A 25,798-nucleotide genomic window follows, 5' to 3' on the forward strand; every position below is an offset into this window, starting at 1 on the left:
TTCCATTGATTGACGGCACATGCGTTGTCGCCAATGTTCCATAATGCCGTTGCTTGGTCCAAACACTTTTCCATTTTGTGCGCTTAATTTCAGCCTAGCCCTCACTTTCCCCGCGGTTGTCGTCTAAGCCGATTGTCTTCTGCAGGTGGATGTGCGGCGATTGAGAGATCCATTCTTGAGTGGGAATCGTGTCCTACACTCCCCATGTGACCATGTCATCTCCCTCTCTGGTCGCTGTTAGCTCGGTCAATATTGAGATCCCAGACGCGTCTTGGTGTATTCTGGAGACGTCATCGGAGGGATCAGCCAGGAACGCGGCAGGGTCGGAAGTCGTAAAGCAAGGTATTGTAATCATGCTTCGTACATGCATTGAAAACACACTTGGGCCGCGTTGGACGTCATCATTCTGTGTGTCCGTCTCGCAATTGTCTGAAAGGCTCTGTTTCTAGGGCCTTCCATCATATATCCCTCACATTGATGCATTTGTCTGCCTTTCTCCTAAAACATAAACCTGCCGAGGTTTATTAGCCTGACTTGTGGAAGGGGTTAAAGAGAAGCATAACTGCACACGTCTTCCCACGTCCACAATGGTTCGTATACCAAGGCTGTCCTAAATTGCCAACGATCCTATTCTTTGAGGCAATGCAATCTTCTGTGATATATTCATGTGGATCAATCATGGCAATTGCGCCGAATGCTCCACTCGGCCTTTGGGCGCGGTTGACTCGGCTGCAGAAGTCGTGATGTATTTCGGTACCGACCTGCAGCTCGCGGCCGTTGTCAGGAAACAAACTTGACTTAATTTGCTAGTATGTACGGCTCTCGAAGCCGTGAAACTCCAAGTGAGTTCCATTTTCAACGTTCAAGCCGTAGCTACCCTTCGCGCCTGGGTGTCGTTGGCGGAGCCATTTCAAGCCCTGATGGCGCGTCATCGGACCACTACGGCATCAATACAGGATGACGGGCTGCATGTGTACCAATGCCTGTGATGTGTGGGTAAAAAAGCCCTGCCTTCTTGGCTTGGGGCGACTCTCAGGCGATGTATTGATTCATAACAAGGCGGGAGTGTGAATCCAAACAGTCACACTCACAAATGTCGTCGTGTAAATGGCAGCACTCCAAGCCATCGCTGGGAGGGATCACGTTGGCCACCTCACACAGCCTGATTGGGGCTCAAAGCGACACAACCGCCAAAAATGGCAGCTAACCTCCTCTGCTTGAGCAACTCAACCTTCAAGTATTGTCGTAACAAACAAGTCACGTTTCCGAACCAATACATGCACATCTCGTGCGGCTTCCCCTCTCGTACAGCCCCATGAGGATCGTCATCGAGCGGGGGCTGCATTCAAATGGATCCAAGTGACAAACAAAACCAGTTTGTGAAAATTTGACAAGGCGGCACCGTCAATATCTGAGCTGATGTGATGAATCGCCTGCTGGCTAGTGATGTCCGGTATGTAAAAGGTCCTCGCTCCTTAATCAAGCTTAGTTGTGTTTATTCTACTCCTGTGTTTTGCCCGAGGCTGTGTATGCGGCTCATACATTGTTTGGATTTGGCTGAACGTAGGGCGTTTCTGTTCTCTAAAATCGAATTTCGGGCTGCAAAGAGAACAATTTTGGTCCGTTTGATGATTTTAGGACAAATTCCGTTCTGACTGTACTTGTGAGGAACCAGCATCGAGAGACAAACTGCCTATAAGGACCATCTATCTCAGCTAGCGGGTTGAGCAAACACGAATTCGCGACATGCCTGTGCTATGTTAGTATCCCTCTATGTCTTCTGTAACTTGTAAATCACACATACAGCTCGAAGGACATCTAGTTTCTCTTGCGTCTGCATAAAAACCTGCCGGTATTGGGTTATGCTCTCACGCAACACAACCTCCTTCGTTGTTCGACCCTCGCATATCGCTTTCATTTTGAGTTCCATTTCTTTGCGGAGGAATGGCTTGCCGAGGCTAGTTTCAAAACCCATGCGGTCATACCCCAAGATTAGGGCCACTCCGAGCTGTGTTGGAATAAAGACACGGACACCACCTCTCCGGCCACTTGACGAAGTTGAAGTTCCACGAGCTGCTCTGCCTCCACGAGCTCTGGCCCTTCCCCTCCCTCTTCCAGATGAAGCTCTGTCTTGGACCCCATCGTCATCTTCACTCGCTATTGTAGCGCTATTGCCGACAGTGGCAACATATTCTCTGTCTTGGATTTTCTGAATATGCTCAGCCATTGTAGCATCTGTTCCAATTCCATTGGCGTCCATCAATGCAATCAAATCGGCCTCTGTGAGATGACTCGGCGGTGATGTCTTTCTCTCCGACATTATTGCTTCTGTAGGTTGAAAGACCTCGCCTCTGACAAATCGCGGTAGTTCATTGTTGTCCCATTTGTCATATACAAACACATCGAGGTAGTTTCTTTCCAGCACAATAACGCCATGCGAACCGAAAATTTCATCACCATACTGGAGATCGACAGTAGTAGCCATACCGAGGGCGTCTTCAGAACAACATGCTAAAAACCGCCGGACAACGTATTCATACAAGCGTCCCTCGTCAGGACTGAGAACGCTTGGTGCGGCATAGGTAATCGGATGGATTGGTGGATGTGCCTTGTCGTCGTGCCTGCCCTCTCTGGGCTGTTTGAAAGCTCCGTTGACCAAATTTTGAGCAAACTGACCCCATCGCTGGTCTGGAGACTGCTTCTGAACTAGACCCTTCAGATTCATTCCTTTGTCGAATCGATCGGTCTCGGTGCGAGGATATGAAATGAAACCTTTATTGTACAAGCCCTCAGCAACCATCATAGCCTGTTGACCACTCATTCGAAGAAGGCGGGTGGCGGCTTTTTGAAGTTCGACAGTTGTGAGAGGCAGCGGTTTGTATTTCCGTGTCGCCCTCTCCTGTACGTTGATCACCTTTGCTGTTTTTGCCAAAAGACATCTTTCATATAAAATAATGGTTGTCATGCGATCGAATAGTCTGTTCCTTTCCCAGCTAAAGTTAACCTTTTTACCGTCACGATTATGCATCAGGCTAATGCTCCAGAAAGGCTCAGGGATAAAGTTCTTGACACGAAAGTATCGATCAACTACAAAGCCCAAGGTTGGAAACTGACAAGATCCTGAGACGCACATGTTAGGGAGTTTCTTGCTTGAGGACCACTTCTCTTGTTCTTAGATCTTTTGCTCACCGTAACTCAACGTCAGACTTTCCATGGGACCGCCGAGCGGCCGCAGGCTATTCGTCATGAACCTTGTGAATGCATAGCCAATACGAAGGTCAAGTTCGATTCTCGTGGAAACAGCATCAACTTGCTTTTTGTCGAGATCAACTAGCCTCCTGGCCGCCGAGAGAACGTGGCTGTTAAACACTTGTCAGCCAACTTTTCAAGCCATGCCTGGTTTGCGACACTCACGCTCGTTCAACGTTGCTGAACTTGGCTCGCTTGACCTGTATGCTGGCGTTGCCTTTGCGAGCAGCGTCCACAATTTCTTGACCAATATGCTCTCCTTCACGATCACAATCCGTCCATATGACCAACAATCGTGCGTACTGGGCTTGGTCTGCAAGATTTTTGGCTATGGATTTCTTGTCCTGATTGTCCAAGCAATTAGCCACGAACCCACTGTGGTTGACATATGCGTCTACACATACATCATGAATACTAGTGACTATGGGGGCGTTGAATAAAGTTTCGGGTGGAGGGTAACTCCAGTTCTTGTACTCGCTGGTAAACTCGACATTGGTAAGATGACCGGTGACACAGGTCATGGTGACGGAACAGGGGCCCAGAGCTTGCCCAAAGTCGAAATCAAACGAGTAGTTCTTGATGTACTGATTCCTGGTACCGTGCTGTTGACGTCTTGTGAGAAAAATATAAAACAAATTGTGGTCCGACACTCACGGTTTGCATGCTTCCGCCAGAGAGGTGACCAGCAACAGCCTTGGAAATTGAAGGCTTTTCAGCCACACACAAGACCCTCATGGCTACAGTAATTCAACCCTCTCGCAATGCGAGGTCGGGGTGTCCTGAATATCTGGGTTCGACGTGCTGACTCGGTCGTGTATCGTGAGAGTAGAGGAAGGTTCGTCACGAGAGCTCACCGCGACGCGTTCCCAGTGCGGTCAAAGCAATAGCCGAAAATCTTCTATACCTTAAAGGAAATCATTGCGAATTGCATGAAACGAGACAAACAGCCCCAAACAGATTCCTCGCGTTATACACCATGTAAGCTCCATTGGCGGCTAATAATGTGATACAGACAGACGTCCGCAAACATGTAAAAAGATTGAACGATGGCAATCTGAAATTATTGCCTGGCAAATGCCCCACCGTTAAAGGCTAAACGTCACAAGATATATGGGGTCTGGTACCGACATACAAAAGTACTATGTGGCGTGGGCACGCGGTGCCATTTTTTGGTGTAATTAACCAGGCGTAAATGTACTTATTCATGGCAGCTTCAATGTCAACTGCGTGCCAAAATTGACGTCGCTAGCGCCAGTATAGCCGCTAAAGAGAACTGGAACTTTGAAGCATCAATTGCTGGATAGCAGGGACACGGATGCTCAAGCGCTAGCTTCCAGGGGAAGCTGGTGCTGTGTCTCCGCTCAGTGCTGTCACTGGTCTTACAGCTCTCAAGTCGACTGCTATCAATGATGCTACCTGGGTGATGCCTCCTGTGCCTCGATTTGCGTAGCTTCTCCTCATTCGTCGGCATCGACCTGCATCTCGACTTCAAGTACGCAAGTCCTTAGTAACTGCACGACGCCCTTCAGACTTCTTCATCAATGACGCTGCGGCTTGGTCGCGTCAACCTTCATCCTCACGAAACACAGTTCTACAATTTCTCTCACTATTATGGCCGCAAAATTGGCAGCTCTCCCGGTCCTACAGTCCATTGAGGACTGCAGCGATTTCTCCAAAACAGTTGAGCCATTCGTTGACCAGTTCTTTGCTCTGCCTGCCCGCCTGGTCGCCAGCATTGGCAGCATCGAAAACCTACAACGCCTCTATGTCGAGACCAACCCCCTAATCACAGGCTTTGCGGCATCGATATTTCTTGCAGGCGTGTTTTTGATCGTCTCCGAGGTGAACAGGAATTATTCTCAGGTTGATCGCATGTGGAGCATATTGCCGAACCTGTACATAATCCATCTCGCTGGATGGGCACGAATGGCTGGCTTGCCTCATAGTCGTATTGATTTAGTCGCTACATTTAGCACACTCTGGAGCGTGAGATATCTGGTTTCTTTCCCGCTTCAGCTCACGAATTGGCACTAACACATTAATCAAGATTCGACTGACCTACAACTACTGGAGGCGAGGTGGATATAATGTCGGATCCGAAGACTACAGATGGTACGGCAAATCCATGCAAAAGGCCCGTCGCCTCCATCAGATGCTAACCTAGTTATAGGGAAATCGTCAAGTCCAAAGTCCCTGCCTTTGTCTTTTTCATTCTAAATGCCACCTTTATCTCCCTCATACAAAGCGTCTTGCTCTTCGCCTTCTCGTGTGTCCCTGCCTACGCCATACTGCTGTCCACGCGTTTTGAACCAAATGTCACGGCTGCAGACTTTGCGTATTTTGCTGTTCAACTGCTCCTGGTTATCAGCGAATGGATCAGCGACGGCCAGCAATGGGGTATGTTCGCAGCCCCCCAATCCTTGCGTTCTACAATGCACCTAACATTTCCCTAGAGTATCAAACTGCCAAGCATCAGTACAACAAGAACGCCAAGTTACCAAAGGGTTGGGACCAGGCTGATCTAGACAGAGGCTTCATCACCTCTGGCTTGTGGGGATACAGTCGTCACCCAAACTTCTTTGCAGAGCAAACAATTTGGTTCGTACTGTACCAATGGAGCTGCTATGCCACCAACTCTCTGTACAGCTGGACCTTTGTTGGCTCTGGTAGCTTGTTCCTTCTCTTCCAGGGATCGACCTGGCTTACTGAGGCTATTTCAGCCGGTAAGTATCCCGAGTACGTCGAATACCAGAGACAGGTTGGCATGTTCATTCCTACCTCTATTTGGTCGTACAAGGCCCCGTCGTACAAGCCAAGGGTCATCAGAACTAGTGAGCTGGCCAAGCGTCACGAACAGAAGAAGAAACAGAAGCAAACATGACTCGCCACAACTATGGTTATTACTGTTCTGGAGTATGGCTGCTAGGCGCGGAAGGAAGATGCCTTGAAGGAAGGGCTTTCAATGTATTTTTATGTCGGGGTATTTTCTTTCTTCCCCCGTTCTTCCTTTCTTAATCTTTTTTTGGCGTCTCGAATACTCGTTGGGAATTGATTAGGGCCATATCATGATTATTCATAGTGTCCGGCAAGCAAGGACTCATCTCGCTCTTATACTCCAATCTACTTGAGCACTATTTAGGCAGTATAATATGTGAGAAAGAGAAATTCTTGTATCTAGTAAACTATTTTGTCTCTATTCTATGTCTATGGTCTAATTTTATGTCTAAGCCACCACCGCAAGATCACTCAGCTTGTCTGCATAATACGCTGGAACAGCCACGGCATCCTCTCTATCCCAGTCCTCCTTCTGATGAACACCCGTAAGAACATGCAACGTCCCACCTAATTTACCGTCGATACCAAACTTGATATCCGTATTCAAACGATCGCCAACCATGCAAGTCTTTGAGCGATCCAGCTGGAACTTGCCTTCGACAGCATCCATCATGGCCTGACTAGGTTTCCCCAGCTCCAACGGCTTGGTCCCGCTAGCATACTGTAGCGGAATCATAATAGACCCTGCGCCCATGAAGAAACTATGATGCATAGGAAGCGTCGAATCTGTATTCGTGGCGAGGAAAATAGCTCCACGCCTCAAGTAGTGCAGCGCAGTAGAGAGCTTCAAGTAATTAATATGGAAATCTAGCCCGCACAGCACAACGCCCACTTCTGGATCCAAGGCCGTGCCGTCCGCCAGGGCCTGGAAGTCCTTGGGCGTCATGTCCCTCCGAAAATTGGGATCGGTGCCGCCGAGGCACGGGATTCCTTCGGCAGCGAGTTCCTTCTCCACGCCGGCCTCACCAATGGCAAACACTTTGTTTTTCCCCGGGGGTAGTTTGAGGATGCGTGAGATGTAGATGGCTGCGGAGTAGGATGAGCCAAAGACGTCTTCTTTCTCGCAGGGGATGTGGAGGTTGGATATTTTTTGGAGGTAGTCCTCGCGGGACTTGGTGGAGTTGTTGGTTACAAAGACGGTGCGTTTGCCTGATGGTGATGAGTACGAGTTGAAGGCGCAGGATGGGTGAGAGGTGAGGGGAGACGAACCTCGGGCCTTCAGCATCATGATGGTCTCTGGAACACGGTCGAAGACATGGTCGCCAGACCAAAGGACACCTTTACCGGTCTGGGTCAGTTGGGGGGAACTTGCTGGCAGGAGTTGTGTGCGCAACTAACCATCGCAGTCGAACAGAAATGTCTGTAGAATTGTAAGTCACATATCGCGGCAGAACGGGGCATGAAATGACGCACGTCAAACTTGTCAATGAACTCATTGATGGCGGCTTTATCGCCGGTCAAATATTTGGGCGAGGACGCCATATCTATTGAATGTAGAAGATTGGCCCTCTTACTTGCCAACGGGGCGGAGAAAGAATTGACCTATGGTCTGACTCGCCACCGATGTCGTCCTGGACCTGGTAGAAGAGGTCAAGTTTCCATTGCTTAGTCAGTCCTGTTGGTGTTTCGGCGAGCTTAGTGGGCTCAACTGCATTGCGCGGCACACATCGCCAGACATGTGTCCATGGACGACGTAGCAACGATATGGATGCAGACTGTGTCCTGCAGAATTATGTATTATTGAATGCTGTATACCGATTACTTCCTCCATGCCATCCCCATCAGCTCGCAATGACAGGTCGTCAAGAACAATTCCTAAAGCTGTGGCTGGCCAAGGGCAGAAATAGCAAAACTCGCCGCCAGCCACGCGCAATACAATGGGTTGCAGTTGGCCTTGGGTGCGACAAGCTTTCAGCCTTTCAGCTGAGTGGCTATCAATTGATACTCACTAACTTTGAACCATGATTATCTCGAGGCAACCCAAGATGTACCCACTAATCAGTCTTCAACTCGTTGCTGCGCCAGGCCCTGAATCGCTTGGTGGAGACGATGGTTTCGAGTTTTACGTGAATGTGGACTTGAGTCAGCCCTTGCTAACGAATATCGAACTGATTATAAATTTCCAGTTCAGCTTTCCAAATCTTACCTTACAAATGAGTCAGTTCACCTTCGAAAAAAGCCAAGCAGCACATACCTTGTTGTGATACCTGTCAGGAACACTGTGCACAAACACTCTCCTGTTTAGAAACACTCGTCGAGCAACTTGTCGCAAACATTGTGCTCCTGCGGGAAGAGAGGGCTACGTCCATAATCCATGTGCCCGCAATCACACACTGCAACCTTTCATAATATACGGAGTATATTTATGAGCAATACACTTGGACCCCAGACTGAATTCTTCTCAACAACGACCGATAGTCTTGGCAAAATGTCTTCTTCAAGTTCTACTACGACTACAAATAGCCCATCACAGTCTTTCGCACAACTCGTGCTACCCACTCCATCTGATGGACTATTTGACATCAATATAGAGGAAGCTCTGAGGAGGAAACCACTCCCTTGGTCATATCAAGGCCAGGTTGAGGCGAACAGGCGACGACAAGCTGCCAGAGCACCACAAGAGCAAAAGTCTTCAAAAGAGGAGCTGGAGGAAGCGAAACGGGAAATCCTCGAACTGAAGAAAGGGTTATAGGAAGATGTGGATCTTGTAAACGAAGGCTGTGACTATTTGAAAGACATTGCTTGGGACATTCGCATAGCGTGAGCATGGCGCAGTTTGTTCAGTAGTATTTCGGAGTATCGGGTCAATATTCCAGGACGAGTTGAGTGGGATTCATGCGCAGAAATATGGTCTGGCATAATATAATTAATATGGACATCATCTGGTTTGACAAAGTAGCGGAGCAGATCTTTGACGCTTCCATCAAGACTTATTTTCATGACTCCAGTAATCAAATCTTGTCCACAACAGATTGCAGGCGAGAACCAAGGGTGAATCCATAGGCTAAGGCCGAAACAAATGTAGCCAAATTCAGGAGCGAAGAAACGCCATGTAGCATGCCAAACTTCTTGCTCAATGCGCGCATTTCATCTGAATGTGGACCCGGTTCGTACCACTCCTTTCCATCGCGCTTGGCTGTAGAGCGTGTTAGCCTGTTAGTACATATACGCCATATTTGATGAATATACCTTGTCCATGGCGATCTTTCATAGTCTTGGTTGTAGCAGGAAGCAGGATCGTCAGGTTCACCAGTCCGGTAACGAGCATCGCGGCAATTGGCGCCAACGAATGCCATCGGCTAGACGCCTCCAGAAGCCCGGATATCCCGGATGATACTCCGGCGAGCGTGTTGCCAGGGAAAGTGAGTGCTAAGATTGCTGGGAGGATTGTCTGCAGGCCAAAGTAGATGGGGAAGAGCTTGGTTTGGATAGCCGAGAATACCGGTCGCTCGACTGTCTTGAACATGACAGGCCCATTGATGAAAGACTTGGATCCTGTCAACACCCCGTCATAATTTTATCAAAATGAATAATAAACTAACATGGAAGAATGAAGTTCCCAACAATGTCCCGTAGCTGACGGTCTAGAATTAGCTTTATCTGCGTGTCGGCTCGAATTATGGGTGGCTTACGATATGATGTGGTACGGCGCCGGAGATGAAAAAATCGACCCAGCCATTTTGGTGACTTTGATACCCAAAGAGAATGAATCACTCGAAAAGTCTTGAATTCCTCTTGATAATTCATCAGATGTCGATGCGGAGGTGAAACGTGAATGAGGTCATTCGATCTCGCACCTTGATCACGTGCGTTCGCGAAGACGCGGTGGATCTCGGTCGCGTGCTGGAGCCGCCCTCGCGGCTCTTTCGCATCTGCCTAGAAGAACCGTTGGATTGGGGCTTCTTCATCAAAGTGGGCCAAAGTTGGTGGACCTCTCCAGAGTCTACACATTCACGTCTGATTCAATCATCTTCGTCCGAGTGCAATTTCTTCATTTATCCAATTGGCCGAAGATGGCGGACAAGGAGGCAACAGTGTTCATCTTGGACCTTGGTGCCTCAATGGCCCAGAAGCACTCAGGGCGCGAGGAATCAGACCTGGACTGGGCCATGTGTTACGTCTGGGACAAGATTACCGATATTGTCGCGGCAAATCGAAAGACTTTATGCGTCGGTGTTGTTGGGCTAAGAACCGACGAAACAAACAACAGGCTGCAAGATGGCGACGGATACGAAAATATTTCCGTTATACAGGAGCTCAGCCAAATTACCATGTCGGGCTTGAGAGCGCTTAAGGCATCAGTGAAGCCGAATGAGACCATGTCTGGCGACGCAGTTTCGGCCATTGTGGTTGCCATCGATCTGATAGGCACATTTACAAAGAAGCTCAAGTGGATAAGGAATATCGTGCTGGTCACAGATGGCCAAGGCGATATGGATGCAGACGACATCGAAGACATTGCCAAGAAAATCAACGACTCAGGTATCAAGCTAACCGTCTTGTAAGTCGTCAATGACCTCCAATGACTAGAAATGGTCGACGGCCTGGCTAATTATTATAGGGGCGTGGATTTTGACAACCCCGCATATGGCTTCAAGGAAGAGGATAAACCTCCAACCAAGGTATGGACTCATTCACCAAGTTGCGTCCCTACTGCTTATACGTTAGTAGGCAACAAGTGAACATACTCTAAAGGCTTTAATAAATCAATGCGAAGGCGGAACATTTGCCACCATGGCCGAGGCAATCGACGAGCTTGACACACCTCGAGTCAAATCCGTGAAGCCGTACAAGACATATGACGGGGCACTCACTCTAGGTGACCCGGAAAAGTTTCCTGCAGCAATGAACATCAATGTAGAAAGATATTTCAAGACGCATCTAGCTCGACCGCTTACAGCAAGCACCGTCGTGGTCAAATCCGAGCAGGCAACGCAGTCAACACAAACCTTGGAGGATGATCCTATGGATGGTATTGAATTTTCTGCTGTGAAGCAAGCTAGAACATACAAGGTCAATGATCCTGATGCCCCTGGTGGAAAGCGTGATGTTGAGTTTGAGTCCCTGGCCAAGGGTTACGAGTACGGCCGTACGGCAGTACACATTAGCGAGTCGGAACACAACATTACGAAGCTAGAAACAGAGAAGAGCTTTTCGATCGTGGGGTTTATTCCATGGACCAAGGTAGAATTTCCGCAGGCTTTGTTGCAGCATTATACTAATGGTAGTAGTACGAGCCGTTCCTCAACATGGGAGAAGTGTGTGTTACGCACGCAAGGAAAAACGACACCAAATCCGAGCTGGCACTGTCATCGCTTATATGGGCACTCCTTGAGCTCGAATCATATGCAGTAGCACGCATAGTAACCAAAGACGGCAAAGATCCGTTGTTGGTGCTTATGGCACCCCAGCTTGAACTCGGATTGGAATGCTTCTACGATATCCCTTTACCGTTTGCTGAGGATGTGCGAAGCTACCAGTTCCCACCTCTGGACAGAGTTATTACGGTTAGTGGCCAGACGCTAAAAACACACCGTTTATTACCTTCAGACGAGCTCGCAAAAGCAATGAGTGACTACGTTGATGCCATGGACCTTGCTACGTACGGTCAGGATGAAGAAGGGTAGGTTCGGAATCATCATGTAACGGGTGAAGTCTAACATGGACAGGAACCCGGCCGAGTATGCATCAATTGATGAGACCTTCAACCCAGCTATTCACAGAGTGAATAATGCCGTGAAAATGCGAGCAGCGCACCCCGATAAACCCGTTCCCGAAACACCGGCAAGTTTGCTGAGATTTTCAGCACCCCCAGAAGACCTAATTGAGAAGGTCCAGCCTAGGATAGATAGTCTGATTGAACTAGCAGACGTTAAGAAGGGCACGTCACCTTCACCATCCAATAGGCGGCTGATATGCTAACAAAATGTGTAGTACCGCCGAAGGCAAAGGGCCGACGAACTCGCGAGACCGTCAAGCCCATATCGGGCCTAGATGTTGATGCCCTGCTTGGCGAGGACACGAAGCGCACGGTTTCAGAAGAGAACCCTGTGCCGGATTTCAAGCGAGCGTTGGGCACTGCCGACGAAATGGATCAGATCGAAGATGCGGCCAAACAAATGGGCAACATTGTGCGGTCTCTAATAACAGACAGTTTTGGCGATAGCAAGTACGCGCAGGCGACGGAGTGTCTCGGTGTGATGAGAGAGGAGCTGATCAACATGGACGAGCCCGAAATGTACAACACGTTTGCCCGGGACCTGAAAAAGGCTTTGCTTTCTGGTGCTCTTGGTGGCGACAGAAGAGACTTTTGGTTCAAAGTAAGGTGGTCAAGGCTGGGATTAATTGATCAGGATCAGTCTGAAGTATCAAAGGTGACGCACGAAGAAGCAGAAGAGGTAAGAGCGCACATCGTCCTCCTCGACTAAGTGCTAACTTTTGGTGATAAGTTCTACAAGTCTCGGTAGGATGGATGTCGATATCACTGTGCATGTTGGGTCGGGAAATGAAGCATGTTTGGGCATCTTATATTTGGAAGCAGCCTGGGGTAGATTAGAATAAATCTCAGTTCAATGTTTCGAAAATGCCAAGCACCCTATTGATCGGCTGCGTTTGCTTCTCGAACCCACTTGCCTGGCAGCTGCCTAAATTGACGACCGACACGAATTTTGGTTTCCTCGTCACCCTTGTAACCCCAACGCCATTCTTTGCCCGACATCAACAACTGGACCGCAGACACTATGGATGAGACGATGGCAGACGACAACTTGCGTGCCCGACTGGACAAACTTCAAGATATCTTGGGCAAGAAAATAACCCTTGATCTATCAGGGCGAAGCGACAGAGTGATACCTGGCAACAGCGAGACTCAAGTACCCAGTTGGGAAGATGAACACTTTGACTTGAAGATGCGCCAATATGAAACGTCTAATGACTACGGCGCAGAAACGGCTACCTATATGGCGAATCCAATTAAGTCACCAGGCACCTACAAGGATATTGACTCGGCCACGTTGAAAATTGGGCAATCTGTCGATGAGGAGATTTCCTTTTGTCCCTGGCATGCAGTAGTGCATTACCCAGCGCGGTTCATAGGGAAGGCAAACAAGCCGAGGGTATGCATATGAATCCACGAGCGATTTGCCGTCATACTAACCAGGTTCTAGGCCCAGCCTTTCTTTGACAGAGTCCTGGAGGGCAAAACATGGGACTTGTTAGTCTCCTCGCTTTATTTGCATCAAAATACAGAGTACTGACTGATCAGCTTCTACCTCCACAATCCCGCCGAACCAGAACAAAAGCCTTGTCTCCTTGTCCCAACAGCCCAATTCGTCGGGTTTCTCAAGGGCGTAAACCAAATCCTCGCAACAGAACTAGTCATCCCCGGCGGCCCAAACAAGCGTCTATTCGACTTGCATTTCGGGGTGGGGGGAACACCACGGCCCCGATACCTATTGCGATCGCGGGACCAGAAGAAGCTTCATATTGACGAATGGCCAGCTGCAAACGAGGAAGATCTCCGAGTATATAAAGACGCAGCAGATATACATCGGGAGCTATGGCTTTCGGAATGGGAGAAAACGAAGCAACATAGCTTCCCAGATAATCGGGGTGGTTCATACCGCGCTGAGAAAAACAGAGAAGCCCGTTTGCAGATGCTCTCGCAGACACAGCTCTTTCTTGGTCTCCAGGGAGCTCGAGATCCACCTGGAAAACCCGTGACGTTTATTTGTGTCGATATCGAAGCGATTGAGGTTGCGCCAAACCCTGTCTCCGAAATCGGTATTGCTGTGCTGAACTCGGAGCGCCTGAAGGGCATTGCTGCCGGACCATCGGGTGCGAACTGGTGGGATTTTATTAAGGCGCATCATGTAAGGGTAAAGGAGTATGCTGGACTGGTGAACTATCGATTTGTTCAGGGTTGTCCTAATAATTTCGACTTTGGGTTTGTTCCGAATATATCTTTTACCATCGGATACGGATATGTTGATACTGACAGGCAGCAGAACAAGCGTCTTTCCTCGCCGCGCAGAACTCGTCGATACATTAAACGCTACGTTTGCCAAATACGCGAATGGCGCCCATGATGTGGTTCTCGTTGGCCACGACATAAAATCCGACATCAAGTACCTGTCGACAATTGGCTTCCCAATAGACCAGTTGCCCGGTTTAATCGGCAATGTCGACACACAAGCCATCTACCGCGCGTGGAAAGATGGCACGAAATCTCCTAGTTTGGGCAGCGTACTCGTAGACCTCGACATCAGATATAAAAACTTGCACAATGCCGGCAACGATGCGGTTTACACGCTGAGAGCGATGGTTGCCATCGCAGTGGTCGGACTGCACCCTGAGCAAGACGCGCAGTTACTTGAACCGTCCTAGCAGTAGTATTTTGTTTGCTGCAATTTCATATCTTACATCTGAGGAGAGAACAGGCAGCGTTGACCCCCTGAGATAATATCTAACTTGGCTGTTTATCGTGGTACACCATAATTTCCTTGCTCTTAGCCAGCTCAAATTCAACCATGCAACGCCATCGCTATGTGTATAGTGTACATGATGCCCGTCCCAGCGACGCCGCAGCGTGTGTTCCCGTCGGGCGCACGAGCCTCAGCAGCATCTATTATCGCCCAAATGTATCCAGCTCGCAGGACTCAAGTAGCCCCTCACGTCTGCTTATCCAACAACTCCTTGGCTTCATTGACCTTTGTCGCGAGATACGGGCTACCGCCTCGATCAGGATGGTTCAGCAGCATAATCGTCCGGTGGGCCTTGCGGACTTTGTCCTTGGTGATGGTCCGCTCACTGCACATCATTTAGCACTTGCGCTGCATGCAAAGGCAGTTGATCGACTTACTTGAGCGACAGGATAAGCGAGGCCTCCTTCTTGGTCATTTTGGGCTCGAATCCGCCCTTGTAAAAGGCTTTGCCCATGGCTCCGACACCGCCTCGGGAGCGGCGCCATGCGACGAGACCTGCTCGGCCCTGGCATTCATTGTTAGCCTTTTTTCTTCCCCTCGGCGCGGTTGCACTTTGCATGAAGGGTGTTTGTGGAATTAAGGACGGGGTAAGAGAGCGGAACGTACGAGGAAGGCGGCGACGGCTGCGCCGGCACCGATGGCGAAGACTGAGGACATTTTGGGTGTGGTTGAATGTTGCTGGCGAGATGTTGGCGATGCGAGCTGCGGAAGTTTTGCTATCGGATGAGATCGGGCGGAGGGGGTTGTTCCGTTCCGAGAATGTGGTTATGCGTATTGTACATGGACGGACTGGCCGTTGTAAGTTAATCATTACCAAAAAAAAAAAAAAGGATCAAGATTTGTTAATTTATATATATGTATATGTTCTATCCCTGTTTTTACTATTATTTGGAATATTTACTTGGGGACCCCCTTTGCCGTGGTGTCGTGGTGGAAGAAGGATCTGATTGCGCTGCGGGACACCACTTGGTCACGACTCACCACAACCCGCGTTGCTTTCATGCGAACCAAGCGGGAGATGCAGAGGACAGTACCCGACGATATGCTCATTTAATCTCCTTCTCCCTTCCATGATGAACCTTGTCCGGAATCTTCAATCCCTTCTCAACCGCCTCCTTGACCTTCCTCTCCAGCTCGTGGGCCGCATTCCCGCCCTCGTCGCCATGCGGCTTCTCGTGCTCCTCTCCCGTCCAATTCCCTGCGCCACCACGCCCGCCCATGGCCCGCGACGGGTGCTTCTTCAGACTCGACGCTACTGCGGCCGTGACCTCCTTCGATATGCGGCTCTTGTCGTCTGCGTCCGGGAGTTGCGACGGGTCAATGTAGTTGCCTGCTCCGCCGCGGCCAGCGCGAATCGGTTGCCCCGGCGCAGCGGGATCTGGGACGGTCGTGACGACGGGGTCTTGACGCTCGAGATCCTGCCGTGATTTAGCTCATCTATGCTAGTTTATACGAAAGGCAAGATTTATTTTTTTTCATTCTCTCCCCCCCCTCCCCCTCCCTCATTCTACTACGGCCACGCTGTTGGAGAGATTTGGTTGGTCGTACCCTATCTGCAGCGGCGGCCGCAGCAGCAGCTTTGTCGTCCTTTACAGAATAAAAGTTGCCTGCGCCGCCGCGGCCGACTTTGCGAAAGACGTCCTGGTCGTTGCCGGTCATGCTTAGCCGCTAGGGTATGGACGAAATGAAGCGAAAAAAGAGTGAATGGGATGGAAGATGGAAACGAGCAGCAATTGGACCGGCGCATGAGTCGACTAATGGATCGCCATGACTGAAACACATCAGCCATGCCGCTCCAGTTGACGTCAGCGCCCTTGCGACGCCACTGCATTGTTGGCTGGGGTGGAGTGGGAAACGTCTGGTACATTAGACTCTGTGTACGGAGTAGGCATTTAAGTTGGGGCGACGACTGGAGATCAGGGACGGATGGATGAGTGCTGCTGAATTGTGAAGCTGTGGAATCCCAACCCTGGAGAACTGTTGATGCCACATGCAAAGTTCCGACTGACGTTTCCACCACAGGTCTCTTCTCCCTGCTGAGAGGACCAGACTAACGCTGTTTCCTATTTCATATTTCCTGTCGTCGAGCCCATACCGGCCGTCATGGCGGTATTGATAGCCCCCGTATGCTGCCATTCGCACCAGCGGCACTCGCAACGCCATGAACGCGCGCATTTTCATCCGCAAGGAAGCGCTCCTGCTCTCTGGCACTCTCCTCCAAGTCCAGAAACCTCCAAATTCCCACCGCACTGACCAGACTCAGCGCAAACAGAAAGTAGAATGGGGCGCTAGTATTAGAGCCACCCGGCGTGGCGTCGATAATGGCACTGCTAATTAGCGGTCCGATGACGCTAGAAGCCTTGCCGACGATGTTAAATATCGAAAAGAAGAGAAACTCGTGGCCACGGGGGGTCACTGAACTAATCGCAATTTGTGCATAGCTGTACCAGGGGGAGATGAAGAGGCCGAGGAATACCTGGAAGAGCCATACTTCCCAAACAGTATGGAACCCAAACTTATTCGACCAGTTCCCAATCATACCCCAAGTGGCCAGCAAAACCGTGAATACAAGGATTGCGTTTAGCATGGGCTTTATACTCAGGCGAAGCCGTTTCTGAATGAACCAATATGCACCGACACCTATCACTTGACAGACCACGTTAAGCAGTAGCAAGTATGTTAGCGTAAGGGTGTTGTAGCTAACGACTTGGTTTTGGAGTGTGTAAATAACTGTCACACTTGTGTTTAGCGAGTCTCCTAAAAAAAAGTATCCGACAAGGAAGATGAGGCTTTGTTTCAACTTCCACACTTGTGTAAACGCCGTGTATAGCTGCCAAAAACCGACGACCAGAGGACTTTTCCCAGATGGAATCTGTAATCCGGGACGTGTCTTTTCAAGAACAAACCAAGGCACCGAAAACACCAGCCAGAAAGCCGTTGATAGGGTAATAAGCACCGATAAACCCCAGTTATTCTTCGCCTCGCTGTCGTTAACGTGGAGGCCAAACATGACGCCAATAATAACAGCCAGGAGAAAGACTTCAACGATGGATTGGAGCCAGAGGGCAACGTTGCTCAGCCTGCTGCGCTCTAGGTCATCTCGTTGATGTAGTTCCTGCTGAGATATCTCTCCGTTTTTATACCCTGCCTGGGAATCCCGGAGATGCTTTGTATTCCGCGCGAGGGAAGGAAACGCCGCGGCCCAGTACGTGGTGGTGACTTGGTACGAAATCAACCCCAGCATATAGAGGCCAACACCGGCCTTCCACCTCTCGGAATCGTGGACTGCGATCCAGCCAAAGCCCACGCCGTATGCAATAATAGACCAGGCCAGGAGCACCCATCTTCGGCCGGTCCCAAAGTCTGCATACGCGCCAATGGCAAGAAATAAGATAATCTGGATGGCGAATGATATGCCGTTGCAGAGCAGAACGATGCTGTTGATATCGCGCTCGTGGCCTGCAAAGTAGAGCTTCGAGTCGACCGCGGCCTGGGAGAGGAGGTTCTGGAACGCCGTTGGCGCAAAGTTGTAGGGGCCAATGCCGTTGCAACCGACGTAGTACATGTACCATGATCGAATCTCCCACGTCGTCGTTGTGGGTATCTCACCCGGTTGCAAGGCGGGCATCACGACTTGTCGCGGCTCCTGGGCGCCCTCGGGACCAGCAGTTTCTGATTCTTCATCATTCGCCGGGGCCAATGCGACTGTGCTGGTGTTGTCTTCTGTCATCTTGGCATCGTCATGTCTGAAAGGTGACATGACTGCCGGTCAGACCGAACGGAGCTGGATTGTCGATGAAAGCAGAATAGAATACAGGTCCAAGACGCCGATGTGACCGGTTTAGCTTTGATGCTTTTACGTGGATGGAATGTAACTGGGCCCCCTCTTCATTGGCCACGGCAAGAATGTCGAGGGATAATGAATATTGATATCAGTTATGATGAGGACTAGGATTTCCCTCTTTCGGTGAGAAACCTAGGCTGGCTTGGGTGTTGAGGCATATGCTGAAAAGTTGTGGTTTGCAGAGTTTGTTTGGTTCCAGGCTTAGCTATCAAATACTAGTAGCTAGAAGGGAAAGTCGGCGTCGTGGGACACGGGTAAAGGGGGCCAAAAGGAATATCAGCAGGCCATTCTGCATGGCGTTTTGCGGTGTATGTCTCAGCTGACGCATGGGGAGACATCAGCAACCCAATCTGGCATAAGGCTTAGGCAGGTCTTGGATGTCGCGGGCGTCGTAGCCACGAGCGTGGCACAAACCTGCATAAGAGACCAGCAGCGGCTGGGATTCTGAGGACGATTGATGTTTGTATCAAGGCGGGCGCCTAACACTATTATTACGGCTCTGGGACTTCCACTAGCGCGTGAATTGACAACTAAACTAGGCAACTACTAAGAGCCTCTTGAAAGCTGAAAAAAACAAAGACAGAGCTTGTCTCCCCCGGGTGCTGATCCAGACCGTTGTACTGACTTACAAGTGACTGGGCCTGGATGGGAGAAACAACGCCAGGAGCCAGGGCCCCTTATCTTCGTAATAACTGGGTTTTGTGTCACGGTGACTTCTTAGCCTTCTGAACTGCCGTCCGCCAACGCAACTGACCTCCGTTCTGCCGCGTGACATCCTAGTAGTCAAGAATCACACTGTCCTTGGTCTTTGGTCCGCTGGGCGACAATACTGTACATGGAAACCTTGTCCTCGGCCAGCTTTTGAGCAAAGCTCTCTGCGAATTCATGCAGGTCCTTCACCGGCACGGAAACACCATTTGGGAAAGTCGGGAAGTTTGCTTCAATGTTGAGTCGCAGTACTCGAAACCAGTGGATGAACTCGGCGTTGGAAGGCAGCACCCGCAGGTCCTGTATCTGGAACCCATGCTTCTTCAGAACCGAAGTGTAATACTGCGGGCTCTTATGATCGCCAGTGCCCAACCCATCTGATGGTTCCGACGCGGTAGACACAGGAGCATCCACATCCGCATCTCTGTATAGCGGATCCGAAAGAAGCAATATCCCTCCCGGGCGTATTCTCTGCGCAAGTCGGGCTACCGAGGCCTCAAAGACAGAAGGCAGGAGATGGAAATAGACACCCCGCACAAAGACAAAGTCATATGGCTCCGTTGGGTCCGGAAGCCGATCGACGTCCTGGGCATTGCACAGATACAGGTTGACCCTTTTGCGAAGCTCCGGCGGCAGTTTCTCAGCACAGTAGTCTAGCTGCTGCTGGCTGATGTTGATTGCATCGATGCACTGGCACTCGGGGAAGACCTTGGCCAGATGTTGTGTCAGGACGCCCCAGCCGCAACCGAGATCCAGTATTCGACGAAGAAGCTGCCGGTCTGGCGAGAGCAGCCCGGCGAGTTCCAATTGGCGATTTATGCCCCGGAACTCGGACGCTCCAACCGATCCTGGCTTGGGTCCGGCGGTGAGTTCCGCCTCGTCGAATAGACCCCCATTGAAGGACAAGGTCTCTCCAAGAACCTTCTCCCAGACCGCGGGCGGATCGTCGTAGTTGGCGATGACGGCTTCCTGGTAGGCGTCGGAGTAACTCGACTCCACAGTGTGAATCTTTACTGGTGATTGCATAATGGCTATGTGGTTTATTCAATTTGCGGGGGGTATGCTACCTTGGCGGGGTTTGAGACCAGACATTCAAGGAAGTAGCGTCAGGAAGAAAAGGAAAGAACTAAATATCCGGCCATCACCACCAAGCTCTCGCAGCAGCCATTGCCGCGCACGAATCGACAATGGAAAAGCGACAGCATCGTCAAGTGTCCAGGAGCCATTCTTGATTAAGTCGCGGACTACGGAGTGGTTAGCCGCCCAGACGGGCCGCACCCGCAGGGCTAGCCAGCATGCAGCCATCTGGAAAGGGCAGATGATCGGCACTGCAGCAACCTGATGTGCTGGGCGCCTAATGTTTCCTCATGGCCGCAGACGGCTGCGGCCAGCCAATGACGGATACCCGCATACCCAGTGGTTGGGTTGCCACGCCTTGTCGAGACGCAAGCCACTTCCAAAGTTCTTGCTACAATCGACACAATCTCGCGATGAACCCCTCAGCATCCCATCACAAACCTGTGATCGGGCGGGGTATGTGACGTCCATGTGGACGACGTGACAGCAAGCTTTGCCTCGTGTTCTGGCGGTCTGTTGGGAAGCATCAGGAGGCCGACTACTACGAGATGGACGACCAGACGAGACGAGAGAAGATGGGGTAGCGAGGTAGGGACGTATTAGCACCATAAATTGGACCAACTAACAGCATTGATAACGTTGTGTGACAGAGAGTCCCTTCAAGGAACCTCGCCTTTCACTCTTGGTCTTTTCGAGGCATACGCTGGAACAACTATCGAATACTGTCTTTACATCACTGTCCTGCTATAAGCAACTGCGAGCGCACCGCGAACTGGAAGATTCTGTTCCGAATTGCTGGGAATCGCCGCATCGACCCATGCCAGTCTTACTCCCCTCCGGAAAAGCAGACACAGGCTCGAGCCTCCATAGTGAAACATGCCGATCTCCTCCCCCTTCCTCACGGGTTGCGGCCAAGCGGTTGCAAACTTGCTGGCAATCTCACATGTCGATACATCCGCGGTCCCAATAGCTATCAGGCACATTAAACCGACCGGGTCTGGTGCCTTGATATAGATGATGGCCCGCGTGGCGACGTGACTCATATAGACTTGGTTATACTCGGGCGGTCCTACCGGGCTGCTAAAAAGTCCATTGGTTTGCCGCTCTGAGAAGTAAGTTCCATTAACAATCTCGGCATGTACGACATGCCCGGACACTGGAGAAGCCCATCGATGATATGACGTTAGCATCAAGAGAGCTTGATACGCCGTACCGCCGACAAACTCGCCTGCCAAGTGGCTATGATTCAGCATTTCTTTGACCGAATAGTTCTGGCCCTTCAGCCAGAATCTGTCATATTCCTTCACGTTAGATTTTACCAGGATCGGCCTGGATTCACAAGCATTCACCACCCACTCGGGCTTGTTTGGGTACGCAATAGGGCGTAGCTTATCAATATCCTTGAACTGCCTCACAAAAAAGTCGTCCCATGATTTATAGCCCCAGTGAACCGGGTCTTCCTTTGGATCACATCGGAACAAGTCCTGGAATGTGTGCCATTGCTGACTGTTCAAATTGGCGTCCTTCTCAAAGGCCGTGAGCGCCTCTTTGCACAGCCAGCCCCCATCGCCAGTCGTAATGACGTGCTGGGACTTGCTTGTCTTCAAAACACCGTCTCTCCACGTGTCTAGTATGACTTTGAACTTTTTATTCACATCTTGGCTCAAGAAGAAGGCATGCCCGCTTGGTGTTCCCATAGGCCAGTCCAAAATGGCTTGGAATGGGAGCCCAACAAGCCCGTGTCCTCCTTCGGCCATGCTCCAGGTCGGAGCAATTTCCGCGACGATGACACTGAATAACTCAAACATGTGTTGATAGCCTCGAACGAGCTTGTGATCGACCGGGCTCTTATTGTAGGGAATCTTGTTGGGGATCTCGTCGAACATGGCCGACGCCCACATACGGAGGCTGGGCGTGCTTTCCACGAGATCTTTGAGATCTTGGACAGCAGGGTGGAGAGCAGCGTCATTGCTTCTGCTATCCACAACTTTGATGAAATTTTGGAGCCAGTGTGTCAATTTGTGAGGAGCGCCGGGCAGCCAAATGCCATCCCTACCCCCCTGATTCTGGTAGGAAGGGCTCGGAAAGACAGTCATTTGAAAGAGTCGTGTTTCTTGGTATGTTGAAAGGTTCTGAAAAAGAGCTTCCTGGCAGAAGTCACTTTGGCAGCAAATGGCTTGGCTTCCTAATACTTTGTTTACAGCACACGAGATGCCTTCAGAGTCAGCGTTCCACCAACACAGCAGCACGAACAGGTACATCCAAGACAGAGAAACCCTTTATGGCAGCGTGCAGACAAGACCTGGCTCAGCATTAGGTCCTTAGGTATCATTAGGGGCAAATGATATCCGCTCTGGGGAGAAATGGCAGCTGAACATTCGATTCCGAGGCGGTGTGCCTGTCGCGGATCTAGACTTTACCCGCCTACTGCACACACGATACGCTCTCTCTCTTATCCCTCTGGATGCAAGAGGCGCCACATTCTTCAGAATTGGAAAGCATCTTCTTACAATGTAACGGTATGACACTGTCAAGATGCCATGCATATGCAGCTAGGAACCGGTGAGACCAAGCAGATCGCTTGTAATTCATGATGCGCCCCATGTGCGGATCGTCAGTTGAGAGCATGCACCCGGCTTTCAATTCGGTTTAGAAATACTACTAGTCACTGAGACGGCATTGACCGGTAATTAACAGACATGTATTAATGCGATTGCACTATCTATTATTGCAGCCGTTTGCTGTATCCCCCGCATGTGGCTGGCCGCTTTGCATTGTCGAGCCTCGACCGAATGACGACTCCTATCCAGCTACAGAATCCCCCCTCAAGTCCGTCTGCTCTTCATAATGTGCTTCAGAATCCCGTCTCATGCTTTGTGCCTCGCAATCTATGATGGCCCCTCAAGTGTATGATGTCTGCTATTTTGGCCCCTTCCCCCCCTTTCATTTTCCCAAGCTGTCCGGGCCTCCCAGCACGAACCTTGCTAGCAATTGGTAATGACCACATTACAGCGCAGTAAAAGCGGTTGCTGGACCTGTCGGCTCAGAAGGAAAAAGTGTAGCGAGGACGGACCGCCGTGTTCCCGGTGCCGAGGATGCGGAATCGTGTGCCACGGTTACGGCCCGAAGCCAGCTTGGAAAGACCGAGGAGACAAGGAGAAAGCAGAGGCCAGGAAACTTCGAATGCAGCCCAGGACGTCCCGGGCTATGTCAGCATCTTCTGTCGGGGAGATGGTGATTCAGGATGTCTTGATGGCTTCATCTGTCAGGGACACACTGACCGTCAGCTCTTCCGAGTTATGTACAAGCTCTCACGAGCCAACGCAGACAGATGCGTTCTTGCCACTCAACCAGTCGCAGCATGTAAGCACTTTTGATTCACCGGGTGAATCTCAACCGACGCCGGGGCCGCCAGATCCGCCGCTTCTCCTAGACGGCCTCTGGCCCGGCGAAGTCGGTCATGATACGTTTGACGACTTGATGACGCCTCTGTCTCCGGCATCTGATGATAACTTGGATATTGGGTTAGTCGGATTCTTACCTCTGACGAAACCAGGCCATCTGGGGATCGAGACCTCTGAAAACGACATCTACCTGCTCGTGAATTTTATGGAGGACAGCTTTACCCGGCAGTACTCGTTGCATCAGGCAGAACCTTCAAGGACGCAAAAGTCCTGGCTGCTGGCCCTGATGCTTCGCTCCCCAACGTTTTACAACACGTCCCTGAGCATGAGCGCATACCATTTGCATTTGAGTAAGTCGTGTGATGCTAACGCCCGAGAAACGGCCCTGAGAAGCTACCAAAGGTATCGAGAAATGGCCCTCCAAAGCTTCGAGAGACTGGAGTCTACAGCTTCCTCTACTCAAAGAGAGATGATTATATGCGGTGTCCATATCGCTCGTTTGGAGGTGGGGATAGAATATTGAGTTCCAGCACGTCGGCATAAAGGTTGCTAACACGCACTCGCCAGGCGCTGGGCAAGAACATTCGAAGTTGCCAGTCATATCTTGGGCGCGTGACACAAGTCATTCTTGAACAGGGATGCTTGTTCCACGCGGGCCTGGCATGCCATCTGGGACAGCCAAAGGAGGCGCCGACTCACTACACAACTCCTGAGCTGTCGCCTTGGTGCGCTGAGCTGGCACTCTCTGCGCCTATCCCACAGCCCTCTCGCATGGAACTGGAAGCCGAGGCTCTCTTCGTTTCCGTCTTCATCTGGAGTGACATACTGTGTAGTGCGGTGGAAAAGAAGATGGCTTGCGCGGCCGGCATGCACCGAAAGCTCCTGACAGACGACGGATTCTCCTCGGCTTTTCAGGCCATCACCGGCTGCGAGGCGTGGGCCATGGTTGCCATCATGGACATCACGTCACTAGAGATCCAGAAGAGCGAGCAAGAGGCGCAGGGTAACCTTAGCATTCGCGGGCTCGTAAGCCAGGCAGATACCATTGAAGGGGCTGTGGACCGAGAAATGGCGAGGATATCCAACATGATGTTGCCCCAGTCCCCAGACGAGCCCCAAGACAAGGCTGTTGTTCCTCATGACCTCATTCAGACCCTGATATATGGCCATGCTATCCTCATTTTTCTCAACACGGTCGTGTCCGGGGCCCTGACCGGGGTCCCCGAGATTCACCAGAGCATCGGCCGCGCGATGCAGGCGTGGGATATGCTCCCTGCCACAGCAAACCCGAGGTATTTGGCATGGGCTTACAGCACCAGCGCCAGCCTCGCATCAGGCTCCCAGCGAGACGTCTTTCGAAATGTCGTGGCTCGCATGTCACATGTTGACGTCGACACGGGCAGTCTTTGCGAGTTCAGCCACGGGGTAGAGGAGTGCTGGAAGGAGACGGACAAGCACGGCTCGAACCATTGCGTCACTTGCGATTGGAGGGATATTCACAAAAGAGCCAATTTGAACATTTTGTTTGTATGAATGCCTGACGAAGAGCTCGTCAGGCACAGAAGCCAAAGACACGTCTGGACTCTGAAGAATGATAAGAGACACGAGACAGAACTCAAGCCAATGCCATTATTCTCGCAGACGCAGACTTGGTTAAATTAAATCGGATGAATACTGTGTAGTCAAATGTATTCTGACAATGGTAGTGTAATCTGAAGGTGCTGCTTTTCCCTGCTCATGGTTTTGCCCTTGGGAGCACTACAAATGCCCTGCTCAAACAACATGCCTATTTGGACTCGTCGCGACATACCAGACCAGACTCCTGCAGATCAACATACAGAACCATGATAATGTGGCATCTTCTCGAAACGAGGAACCAGCGCCAGATGTGATTGCAGCCGAGGCGCGACCCGAGGCGTCCCGGAACCAAAGAAGAAAAAAAGTCGTGAGGCGCCTCGCCATTTCCCGATGAGGCAGCCGCGCCATTTCACCCAAGACAGGTACCAGGCAAGACTTGATTCATGATAGCGCCGTCAATCAAGTCTTGTCATGGGGCTAAGCGCCTCCAATGGCATCGCTTTGCGCGCCGCGAGCTTCTCCTCGCCGGGGAGATGGTTTCCGGGATGAGCGCCCGATACGACACGGGTGACAAAGCGAGGTCTGTTCCGAGATGAAGAGCTTTGCGAATATAACAGCAC

At 50.7% G+C, this 25,798-nt stretch overlaps 12 protein-coding genes across 12 annotated transcripts; 4 read left to right on the forward strand and 8 right to left on the reverse strand.

Annotated features, from left to right (window-relative positions):
• Positions 1-1,711: 1,711 nt before the first annotated feature.
• MAA_06036 (DNA topoisomerase) lies at positions 1,712-3,984 on the reverse strand (the record flags this gene model as incomplete). Its single annotated transcript, XM_007824034.2, has 6 exons — positions 1,712-1,750; positions 1,805-3,120; positions 3,190-3,359; positions 3,415-3,593; positions 3,654-3,851; positions 3,904-3,984. The coding sequence occupies 6 exons, from the start codon at positions 3,982-3,984 to the stop codon at positions 1,712-1,714; spliced, it is 1,983 nt and encodes a 660-aa protein (XP_007822225.2).
• An 876-nt stretch (positions 3,985-4,860) lies between these two features.
• MAA_06035 (DUF1295 domain protein) lies at positions 4,861-6,130 on the forward strand (the record flags this gene model as incomplete). The annotated part of the gene is made up of 4 exons (XM_007824033.1): positions 4,861-5,235; positions 5,297-5,361; positions 5,420-5,646; positions 5,703-6,130. The coding sequence occupies 4 exons, from the start codon at positions 4,861-4,863 to the stop codon at positions 6,128-6,130; spliced, it is 1,095 nt and encodes a 364-aa protein (XP_007822224.1).
• A 342-nt stretch (positions 6,131-6,472) lies between these two features.
• On the reverse strand, positions 6,473-7,566 carry MAA_06034 (phosphoglycolate/pyridoxal phosphate phosphatase; the record flags this gene model as incomplete). Its single annotated transcript, XM_007824032.2, has 3 exons — positions 6,473-7,362; positions 7,423-7,444; positions 7,498-7,566. 3 exons carry the CDS (start codon positions 7,564-7,566, stop codon positions 6,473-6,475), a joined length of 981 nt encoding a protein of 326 aa, XP_007822223.2.
• Positions 7,567-9,035: 1,469 nt separating this feature from the next.
• On the reverse strand, positions 9,036-9,550 carry MAA_06033 (uncharacterized protein; the record flags this gene model as incomplete). Its single annotated transcript, XM_007824031.1, has 2 exons — positions 9,036-9,220; positions 9,274-9,550. The coding sequence occupies 2 exons, from the start codon at positions 9,548-9,550 to the stop codon at positions 9,036-9,038; spliced, it is 462 nt and encodes a 153-aa protein (XP_007822222.1).
• Positions 9,551-10,097: 547 nt separating this feature from the next.
• MAA_06032 (von Willebrand factor, type A) lies at positions 10,098-12,512 on the forward strand (the record flags this gene model as incomplete). Its single annotated transcript, XM_007824030.1, has 6 exons — positions 10,098-10,585; positions 10,646-10,706; positions 10,756-11,268; positions 11,316-11,707; positions 11,754-11,872; positions 12,019-12,512. The coding sequence occupies 6 exons, from the start codon at positions 10,098-10,100 to the stop codon at positions 12,510-12,512; spliced, it is 2,067 nt and encodes a 688-aa protein (XP_007822221.1).
• A 312-nt stretch (positions 12,513-12,824) lies between these two features.
• MAA_06031 (QDE-2-interacting protein) lies at positions 12,825-14,469 on the forward strand (the record flags this gene model as incomplete). The annotated part of the gene is made up of 4 exons (XM_007824029.1): positions 12,825-13,199; positions 13,251-13,297; positions 13,349-14,029; positions 14,091-14,469. The coding sequence occupies 4 exons, from the start codon at positions 12,825-12,827 to the stop codon at positions 14,467-14,469; spliced, it is 1,482 nt and encodes a 493-aa protein (XP_007822220.1).
• A 284-nt stretch (positions 14,470-14,753) lies between these two features.
• On the reverse strand, positions 14,754-15,224 carry MAA_06030 (Heat shock protein DnaJ; the record flags this gene model as incomplete). The annotated part of the gene is made up of 3 exons (XM_007824028.1): positions 14,754-14,892; positions 14,945-15,072; positions 15,174-15,224. 3 exons carry the CDS (start codon positions 15,222-15,224, stop codon positions 14,754-14,756), a joined length of 318 nt encoding a protein of 105 aa, XP_007822219.1.
• Positions 15,225-15,613: 389 nt separating this feature from the next.
• Positions 15,614-16,226, reverse strand: MAA_06029 (uncharacterized protein; the record flags this gene model as incomplete). The annotated part of the gene is made up of 2 exons (XM_007824027.1): positions 15,614-15,985; positions 16,116-16,226. The coding sequence occupies 2 exons, from the start codon at positions 16,224-16,226 to the stop codon at positions 15,614-15,616; spliced, it is 483 nt and encodes a 160-aa protein (XP_007822218.1).
• Positions 16,227-16,668: 442 nt separating this feature from the next.
• MAA_06028 (Major facilitator superfamily domain, general substrate transporter) lies at positions 16,669-18,327 on the reverse strand (the record flags this gene model as incomplete). The annotated part of the gene is made up of 1 exon (XM_007824026.2): positions 16,669-18,327. One exon carries the CDS (start codon positions 18,325-18,327, stop codon positions 16,669-16,671), a length of 1,659 nt encoding a protein of 552 aa, XP_007822217.2.
• An 867-nt stretch (positions 18,328-19,194) lies between these two features.
• Positions 19,195-20,145, reverse strand: MAA_06027 (type 11 methyltransferase; the record flags this gene model as incomplete). Its single annotated transcript, XM_007824025.1, has 1 exon — positions 19,195-20,145. One exon carries the CDS (start codon positions 20,143-20,145, stop codon positions 19,195-19,197), a length of 951 nt encoding a protein of 316 aa, XP_007822216.1.
• A 779-nt stretch (positions 20,146-20,924) lies between these two features.
• On the reverse strand, positions 20,925-22,292 carry MAA_06026 (phosphatidylserine decarboxylase family protein; the record flags this gene model as incomplete). The annotated part of the gene is made up of 1 exon (XM_007824024.1): positions 20,925-22,292. One exon carries the CDS (start codon positions 22,290-22,292, stop codon positions 20,925-20,927), a length of 1,368 nt encoding a protein of 455 aa, XP_007822215.1.
• Positions 22,293-23,193: 901 nt separating this feature from the next.
• Positions 23,194-25,133, forward strand: MAA_06025 (PRO1A C6 Zink-finger protein; the record flags this gene model as incomplete). The annotated part of the gene is made up of 2 exons (XM_007824023.2): positions 23,194-24,105; positions 24,168-25,133. The coding sequence occupies 2 exons, from the start codon at positions 23,194-23,196 to the stop codon at positions 25,131-25,133; spliced, it is 1,878 nt and encodes a 625-aa protein (XP_007822214.2).
• Between the last annotated feature and the right edge of the window lie 665 nt (positions 25,134-25,798).

The sequence above is a fragment of the Metarhizium robertsii genome (assembly GCF_000187425.2).
Source record: "Metarhizium robertsii ARSEF 23 chromosome Unknown MAA_Scf_2, whole genome shotgun sequence".
In the NCBI taxonomy this organism is placed as follows: domain Eukaryota; kingdom Fungi; phylum Ascomycota; class Sordariomycetes; order Hypocreales; family Clavicipitaceae; genus Metarhizium; species Metarhizium robertsii.